Source organism: Octopus bimaculoides, chromosome 13, assembly GCF_001194135.2.
Source record: "Octopus bimaculoides isolate UCB-OBI-ISO-001 chromosome 13, ASM119413v2, whole genome shotgun sequence".
Taxonomy (NCBI): Eukaryota; Metazoa; Mollusca; class Cephalopoda; order Octopoda; family Octopodidae; genus Octopus; species Octopus bimaculoides.
This window is the reverse complement of record NC_068993.1, coordinates 1,037,073-1,047,072: the sequence shown is the minus strand read 5'-3', so window position 1 is coordinate 1,047,072 and position 10,000 is coordinate 1,037,073. Positions and strand designations below refer to the sequence as shown.

At 32.7% G+C, this 10,000-nt stretch overlaps 1 protein-coding gene across 2 annotated transcripts in view; it reads left to right on the top strand.

Annotated features, from left to right (window-relative positions):
• LOC106882968 (dachshund homolog 2) overlaps positions 1 to 10,000 on the top strand; it is a 259,194-nt gene that overhangs the window by 154,945 nt on the left and 94,249 nt on the right. For both annotated transcript variants that reach the window (XM_052972295.1, XM_052972294.1), the window contains exon 2: positions 4,639 to 4,760. In XM_052972295.1, coding sequence (XP_052828255.1) covers positions 4,639 to 4,760 — 122 coding nt within the window. The remainder of the gene's footprint in view (positions 1 to 4,638; positions 4,761 to 10,000) is intronic.

The window sequence follows — 10,000 nt, the reverse complement described above, 5'->3', positions numbered from 1 at the left end:
ACAGAATGGAGAATTATCTCTTTATTTGCCAGGAGTTTAACCATTCTGTTATACAAGAAACGCAATTTGTTTTCTCATAGATTTCGTTTTGTTTAAATTAATTTCTTTTGAGTTACTTTCATTCATTGTTTCTTTCCCTTTTCTTTTTCCATTTTAAAAAAGGAAAATGTTTTTCTTTAAATGTTCGAAGTAAAATACTTTCTCTCGGCAGTTTTTTCCTTTTATGTCTGCATAATTTGATTGCCATGAAATTCACTATTGCCACATTTAAACCATTTACTTGATAATATATATACATATATATATATATATATGTATGTATATATATATGTATGTATGTATTATGGAATGCATGTGTGTGTGCATGTATGAATATATTTTTATGTGAGTGTATAAAAGAAGATATCTTTTTCGTTTTCCTTCCTCACTTCCAGCAGTCATTAAATCAACTTCTGATTCTTCATTTCACATTAAACCATTCTAATTGTAAGGTAGATCACTTTATCAAACACTTTCCTTTCTTTCTTTATTTTTTATACATAAAAATAAAATAATTATTCAATATTAATCCTCAAAAATACTTTTATTTTTTCTTTTCCTTCTTTTTTCCATTCTTAAACCTGAAAAAGCTACTGTCATGGTGATTTTTCTCAGATTTTTCGTTTAGGTATTTTTTTTTTTTTATAGAAATTTTGTTTCTGACAATTGATACACACATTCTCCCTCGCTCTATCACAAATGCACACACAAAAGCAAACATACACACAAACACATACAAACCCACCCAAAAAAACCTGTGAACAATAACGACAATAACCACCTCATAAACTATTCAATTAGAATAGAAAAAAATATGTTTCTGTATTTAAACACATCTTTTGAATAAATTGATCGATTGTAGAGAACCCTCTCCTCATTTTAAAAGACATTAGCTAATATTTGCTACTTAAATTTACAATCCTCTACAACTGACTGTGTCCAGTACAACTGAACATGGAAAGCTTTGAAGTTACCAAACCAACCACTATTCCTCTGTTAGCTATTAAGACAACCAGCTTTAAGATTTTCTTTAATTCTTTCTGCTTTTTTGTTGCTGCCATAAACTGCCATAAAAGACAGTTTGTTTGTTGCTTTCTTTCTTTCTTTGTTTCTCTGTGTTTAATCAATGAAATGATATTCTCACCATTCCAAACTGAAATACGTGCTGCAAAAACAAATTTTATAATTTCATTTATTTCAACAAACTACTTGTGTAATTCTTTCTTCTTTTCATCTCTTCCTCTCCTTCCCCCTCCCTCTATCTTTCTCTCTCACTTTCTCTCTCCCCTCTCTCTCTCCCCTCTCTCTCTCCCCCCTCTCTAATTGCATTTTCTTTTCATCTAGAATATAGAAAAGGAAGAATTCTTATGAGAAAACCACAGAAAAAGCCACTATTGACTGATGCCAACCAGATGCAAATAATTATGTTTTCCATTTAACCCCATGTCTCTTTCTCTCTCTCTCTCGTTCTCTCTCTCTCTCTCTCTCTCTCTCTGTTTCCCCTTCCCTCTCTCTCCCTCTCCCTCTTCCAATATTTATCTATCTATTTTCAATAAGTTTTTACCATTGAAGTGTCTTCAAGACATATGCGTAACCTTACACATATTCTGCTGCCTTTACATGCTAGATGTATTACCATTTTTAAAGAGAGCCACTCCAAACAACAAAGCAACCCAGACACACAAAAAAAGTTTTTTTTTGTTTTGTTTCTACTTTTGATTTTTTATTTATTTATTTACATTTATTTATTCCTTTCTCTCCTGTAACTTGGCTTCTTCTGTCCATGGACAATCCTCCTGGGATGTTTGTTCATCGCTCGGCTCGGCTGCCTGCAACTAAGTTCACTTCTATTAACATGGCATTGATTTCTCAGAGCTTCACTCGGCTCAGCTAAACAACTATTATTTCGCTCTAATATATATTTATTGATCTTCCATTTTCACAAGAGAAAACAACCAATTAGATTACCTTTATGACTTATGAATTTTCCCAGATAAACTGATAAATTTGTCCATTTCTAATCATTAACAGAATCTTTTCAGGCTTTTCTTCTTGACGCCAATTCCCCTAATTATCCCTTTCTCTTTTTCTTTGCTTTTTTTTTTATTTCTTTCTTCTTTTGTGTTTTGCATTTAAGTTCTTTATCGTCATGATAATTGCCATTATCAACGAAATCTCAATACTATTTGTAATTAGGTAAATTATAATAGAATATTCTGCCTGTAATTTTGTTAGATGCAATTGTTCATCAGATTACACTCCAGAATTACATTCAATAAATAATTTAGACAAGAACAACATTAAAACACATTAAATAGAGTTTTAAATGATCCAAAATTAAATAGAGGACAACATGAAACCATTATGGCACTAATTAACGGCAGTCACTGAATCATGGCCATTTTTGGTGCTTAAAATAAAATTCCAAATGAGAGAGAAAAGTTTTGTTACTGAAGATTACGTAAAAATAATCGCTTTATCTCTAGAATAAAGTTCTGTGGGAGTTGCCAGGAATCCTACCGACAAGAATTTCTACAAGTTGTGTATCAAAGTTTATTGCTTCCATGAGGCTGACGAGTTTGCTTCCTTACTGAGTGGTTCTGGATTCAATTCCTCTGCACGGTACCATTAATTAGTGTCTTCTAAGATAGATTTGGGTTATGAAATTTGGTAGAATTGGAAATAAATAGATTGATAAAAATATAGATAGAAAGTCATACAGACATAGACATACAAAGATTGCTCTTTCTCACTCTCTCTCTCTCTCTTATATCAATCTGTCTACCTATCTCTCTCTCTTTATTTATCTGTCTTTCTATCTACCTATCTATAAATATATATATATATATATGTATCTAAGTATCTATGTGTATATATATATATATATATATATATATGTATATATATAAAAATTTTAGTGAAACAATGTTTACCATACAGCTCATTACACATCACTGTGATCTCAGATGAAAACATACATACACACACATGCACACACACACACATATATAGATATATATATAAAGAGAGAAAGATAAACGGAGATGGCCAGACAGACAGACAGATAGATAGATTTAACAGTTTCAGCTATTTCTATCAACTTTGTGTAATTTGCCCTAATCGTAAATGACATCTCAAGAAATTCTTCATCACTTTTTATTCTTTTTCATCCACCTTTCCTCTTTCATTCCTCTCAAAACATCAAATCTTGTTCTCTCTCTCTCTCTCTCTCTCTCTCTCTCTCTCTCTCCCTCTCTCTCTCTAACTTTGCTTTTATCTGTCAGTCTGTCTCTCTTAGTCTATCTATCTATCTCTCTCACTGCATCTCTCCCTTAATCTTTCTCTGTTGTCAACCATCGCCTCCCCCTCTCTGTATATATCTATCTATCTGTCTGCCACCCTTTATATCCCTTTCTCCCTTTATAAGTTGCTCTCTCTTCCTTTCTCTCATTTATCTCTCCACCACCTGTATTTCTCTCTTAATCTTTCTATACTATTATCTTCTAACTTTCTCTGTCTGTCTGTCTGTCTGTCTGTCTCTCTCCCCCCACCCCCATCCTCATCAGCTTAATGTCAGTTGATGTTCAAAAACAATATTATTGACAATTGTCAGCGCCATTTGTGTGTGTGTGTGTGATGGAGGGGGAGGGGTGAGAGGCAGGCAAGCACCACCCCTGCAGGTATGAATGTCTGTGAGAAATATAATGAAAACTAAACAGAAACAACCATTTGCATGTCACTGGGGATTCTATCCACACGATTCATTATCGCAGACTAACAATCCGAAAGGGAACTTCTCTCAGCCACTCCTTCGCATGTAATTCCGTTCACAAATAATACCATCTTCGCTGGTTATGCATTCTCAAGCATTTCCACAAGACAGTTAGACATTTCTTATTTGAACAGAATTACCAAAGATCACACACCAAATATTCTAACTAATCTCAAAAACAATAATTCACTGAACAAAGACAGATTTTCTTGAAGGAAATTAATCAAAGACAGACTCCAATTCTTATTGTTTGACATAGATCTTCATGTTCTTCTTCTTTCACCATTTCTCTTTGATTTGTTTATCTTAAATTGGTTTCCATTCCTTGTTTGTTATTCTCTCATCCTTCGCCACCGTCCATTTTACATCAAAGTAAAGAAACTTGGAATTTCTTAAAATAAATTGAGAATTCTATAGAAATGGAGGAATGCTGCAACGAAAATATTTTGTTTCTTCTTTCAATTTATAGATTGTTTCTTTCTTTCTTTTACTTTTTAAATATTCTAACTTCAATTACTATTCTTAAGAAATTTTATTAATTAACACATATCTGTTGATTATCTTCTGTTGGAAACTGGCAGGTTATATTAATTTATAAAATATAATCTGCTAACATGCATTAGCATAGATCTAGAAATATATTGACATAACAACACACACACACACACACATTCAAGGTGGTGCCCCAGCATGGCCACAGTCTAATGACAGAAACAAGTAAAAGATATATATATATATATATATATATATATATAAGTTAAAATATTTGATGCTTCAAAAGTATTCTTGCTTCCATTTAATACAAGAAATTTCATTTCTGTTGACAGTGCCAGACCAGGAAGACCCCCCAAACGCAGTCCATCTATTCACGCTAGCCCGGAGACATTGGAAAAATTGAAAAAAAGTCGGTTAGATGGAAATGAATATCAGTATGATCCAAGAATTTATGGTAAGGCACTGTCCAATATTTTTCCAAATAATAAATGAAATTCAAACTCACTAGAAAAAAAAAAAAACCTAAATGTAGCTCATACTTGACGAGGAAAATCTTTTTCCTATGTAAGGAATATTTTATTAGTATTGTTGTATGTGTGTGTGTAGGTATATATATGTGTGTGTGTGTGTGTATGTATCATACTTTTGCAAGAATAGTGACTTTGAAGTTTCAGGCATTCATTAGACTCACTGATAAAGGCTAGTGGGCCCAAACTTCAAAGTCATTCTCAACACTGTTCTTGCAAAAGTATAAAACAATATGGACTCAACAAAAAGTATTGAATAATCCTTCAGTTTAACATTAAATTGTTATTAATAACTCAACATAAAAACACACACACACACACACATACATATATATATATATATATATATATATATGTATGAGTGTATGTATATATACATATATGTATATGTATGTGTGTGTGTCTGTGTGTGTCTGTGTGTGTGTCTGTGTGTCTGTGTGTGTGTGTGTGTGTGTGTGTGTGTGTGTGTGCATTAATACACAAGTATATATAGTATATATTGAAATAAGAACTTCTGTCGCATGTCAAAATGGCATTAAGTTCTGAAGAGTAAATCAATGTCAAATATCTTTGATTGAACTAAAAAAAAAAAAAAAGAAAGATAAAAAATAAAACACATGTGTTTTTGTTGTTTTTGGAAAGCAAATGAAAGAACTAAATTGTCATTCCTGAACTCTGGGGTCAGCATCAACAATTGATCTTTGAAATTGTATTTTGCAGCGAAAAATTAATATTTCTAACAAACAATAATTATGAATATAACCTTTTCAAAATATAACCAAATTTTTCTTTCAACCTTTCCTTATCCCCACCCCCTGCACTCTCCTTGTTACACTTGTTCACATTTCTACATTATTCAATAATTTGTTACATTATCAGATGTGGGTCTCTAACAAAAGCATGAAATGGACCAAATTTTGGAATCTTGACAACTTCAATACTAAGTCCTCGTCCCATGTGAATTAAATGTAAGCAGGGCTGAGGGAGGGAGACCAGCGTGTTATAGAATAGACCTCACGTTTCCTCTGCATGTGACTAAAAGAGGTTGAGGTAGGATTTGCACTCTGACCTCATAGAAACCCCTCACCAGCAATGATCACCCAAAACAGACCCATAGGCTGGAGGTTTGTCACCTGAGTTTCATCCACCAGGAGCAATAGGGGACCACAAACAAATGGTGGGTGCAGAAATGCCCTATTATGGCACATGCCCCCACTCATATCCACAAAGGCAGGCTTGATGAAGGTTTTAGCCGGATGGACAACCTTCACAGATCGAAATTACTGGATGGTTGACCCACGGATATTTATGATATGATGGCTGTACGGTGAGTCCTTAAGGAGTTCTTCCTTTACTCTCCAGTACAGTCCTGCAAAATGCTTGTGCCTCCCCCTAATGTTATCCATAATGAAAATGTGCCTAGGTCTGCTTGACGAATCTGTTGTCTTATTACAGTTGATGGAATTGTTGTGATGCAACTCTTTGATAAGAAACAAAGTTATTATGAAATATTTTCAGTAGACTTTTAAAAGTCGTTCTATGTATCAACTCAGAAAATTAATACGATATCCACGATCTGTTGATATGATATTAATTAAATGAGCATGAAGAGAAATGATCTGTTGGTGGAATTAATTGCTAGCAGATAGAAACAAACTGATGGTTCTCCACTAAGAGAAGACTGAAACTAATTTTAGAAGAGTGAAAAATATTGGTTTCAGATTTCAGCACAAGGCCTGCAATTTTGGGAGGAGGGCGTCCGTCATTGCTATTGATTCCAGCATTTGACTGGTTCTTCATTTGAGTGATGAAAAACAGAGATAACCTTGGTGGGATTTGAACATAGAGCATAAAGTGCCAGAACAAACAGATTTTGGTAGTTAAAATTTTGCAGAAATGATATCAATAAATATTTTTGAAGACATTGGTGTCTCTTTGACTTTCTGGAACAAAATTACTGAACCAATCCATCAGATCGCTGCTTCTAAAACTTCTCCAATTTCTCCCTAAAATTTTATCTTCCTGTCTATTTTAATTTTGTCTAATATAATTTGCTGCCAGGAGAAGAAATGTCTGGTCTGTGCAAAACTATGAATATCTGGGAGTAAAATAATCACCCTATGAGCCAACAAGGGCATTTCTAGGGGCTCACTTGACATACTGGAAATAGAAGCAAACCTCTCTTAAATCACAGCTCACTGTCTTAAAATGAAGCACATGCTTATTGAAATGGTGTTGTGTTCCTTGTACATAAGAGATGGTCATGGTAAGAAAGCCTTTGATCTTCAGTCTTGCTGAACTGGTACTAAACACCAACTGTCCCTTACACCCACCATTACCACCTCCTTACCCTTTCTCATTATATATTTCCTTGTCCTAAATATAACTACAAAATTAGCAGAAAAAAAAAAAAACCATAAAAACTTCCAAATGTTATTTCTTTGTTTGTATTTTGTTGGAGCGTGGGGTATGATGACTAATCTTATATTTTAATTTTTAATTATTTGATTAAAATTCCCTATAAAAGAAAAATAGAATATTTCATTAAGTAAGAAAAAAATTATCAAATTCCATCAGAAATGGTTTCATTGAATAGGAAATGTATTTTGGAAAGCGCTCAGCTAGTTTCTGTATCCCAATTAATGGACCAATTAGACGACGTGTTTCTCCTACTATTGATCTAGATTCTGGCTAATAAGCAAGATTACTTTATTAATGGAATTTCAATTAGACCTACTCTTCTGTCTATTTGCTGAAAATTAATTTAGAAAATTGCAAAGAGGAGAAATAAAGCAAATTTCACTGATTCTATTGAATTTTAATTCTGCTATGGTAAATTCTATAGTTGAGGCTTCATTAGTTACAACAGGCCGATCTTCCTGTTAGCATTGGTCTCATTGCTAAACTTTTTATTACATTCAATAATTAAATAAAAGACATTCTCCTACAATAAGATTATTTTTTTTTTTAAATATTTCCCAACATGCTTATTTAAAATTTTTTTTCTATATGTCTTTTTTTAATTTAAAAATCATATCTACATTTATATTTTTGTAAATTATTTTTTCGTTGCTTTTCTTAAAGTCTAATTTTGTCTAATTTCCAATATTTTTGCATTTTCTATTTATCCATGTTGTAAGACCATCATCACAATTTTTCTACATCAATTTTTTGTTTCTCTTTTTTTTTTCTCTTTTTCAGTTTTATTTGTCTCTCGCATCTAAAATGTTTGTTAATTCATGTGAAATTTTTCTATAGGTGATTTAATTTATATTATTCTTTCAGGCACCATTGCTTTTCATTGAGTGATATTGAAAACTCAGCACTATTGTTGACTATAATAATCTTACCCCAAAGCACAATGACTCGGTATTGTTCCGACATTAAGTGACCTCCCCTTGCTTTTCCTCTCGTTAATTTAAATCATCTTTAGCAGCTTGTACAGTCTGGATACCATTTGGCAAAAGGAGAACTATTTAGCAAACATATGCCCAAAGCAAGAATGTTTCACTATAATAATAGCAGCACCATAATGAAGATTTGACTGGTGGAAATGAGAGAGAACAAGAGAGAGAGAGAGGGGGGTACTTGCAGACAATTCTGGGCATATTTATAGATTTCGTCCTCTATAGGATAGTGTAGATAATAATGTAAATTGACATGTAATATTTTTATTAAATATTAATATCCACTTTCTACATTTATTCTTAGAGTCTTGAAATAACGGTCTTTCATTGGAAAAGAAAGCTGAAATGTAATCTTCAAATTGCAATATTAACAAATTCTTTATTAAATAATAGACAAAGAAAATAAACAAAATCATGGGGGGAAAAAAACCCTTAAAATAGAAAAACACAGGAACTGATACAACAACAACAACAATGGTCTCACAGATATTCAAAACTGAAACATTATCAAAAATAAAACATGATAAAATCCAATAAAACTCCCCTCCCCTACCCCTAAAATAGATACCTTTTCTGAGAGAATTCTTCATTGTTTCACATGAAGCAAGTTATAAATATGGGAGTCAATTCCTTCTAATGTCTCAGGAACTACCATTCCTCAGTTTTTTTTTTTTTTTTTTGTTCTCCCCATTTTCATGTCAAAAATAATCATAATTCACCAATTTCTTATCAATCAGAAGTTTTGATGCCTTTTTCTCACCTGAAATATTAGAAAATTTTACCTGAACTTTTCATTTCATTTGCAAATCATGAATTGATCCATTCTACTTTAACTTCTATTCATTTCAGTCAGAGGTTGTGACCATACTGGGGCACCTCCATTGGTGTGGTTCTTTATTTCATTTCCTTTCTACAGCTCTCCCCCCCCTCTCTCTCTCTGTACACACACGCACGCACACACATACATACACACACACACACGCACACACATATATATCCAGTTAAAAGAAGAATAGAAAATGGAGGTAAGGAAGTTAACAATTCAGCAGAGTCTGCTGAAACGAATTGATAGGTCCACCACACACAACATCTCGAAATACATCTGTTTTTGTCTCTGAGGAAATTATACTCATGTCACATAAATGCAAATTTAATTTACAAATTCATAATTAAATTATTGAGTATTAATTGAAATGGCTGTAAGAAGCAAAGATGACCAATTTGTTAATGATAAATAATTATTAACTTCCTTATCTCCGTTTTCTTTCCCTCTTTTAACTGGATATAAGCTTTATGCTTTATAGACACCTATTGTTTTAAGGGAATTTCATTCCCCCAAAATACTAGGTATTGAACCAGTATTTCCTTGGATGCAACCATCCCTTCACCAGGTTAACACATCCTCTAATTTTATATATAAATATATATATGTGTGTGTAGGAAAATAAAGAATAAGGCAGAATGCTAAACTGGAAGCATATTTTGATAAAGATTTCTAATCGGCTAAATGTTTTTAGTTGGAGTTATGATCTCTTTTTCAACAGGAAGAGTTCATAACTCCAACTAAAAACATTTGTCTCCCCTTACACACACTTCCTATTTTGACACCACACTTCCTGCTTAACACAAACTTTTAACCCTTGTTTTAAACGTAATACAACTCTCAATTCTCATGCATCCTTATTTTTCCAACCATTATATACATGAATTACCATTGAACTTTAAAAGCTCAAAGACAATATAAGGTATTGGTATATTTA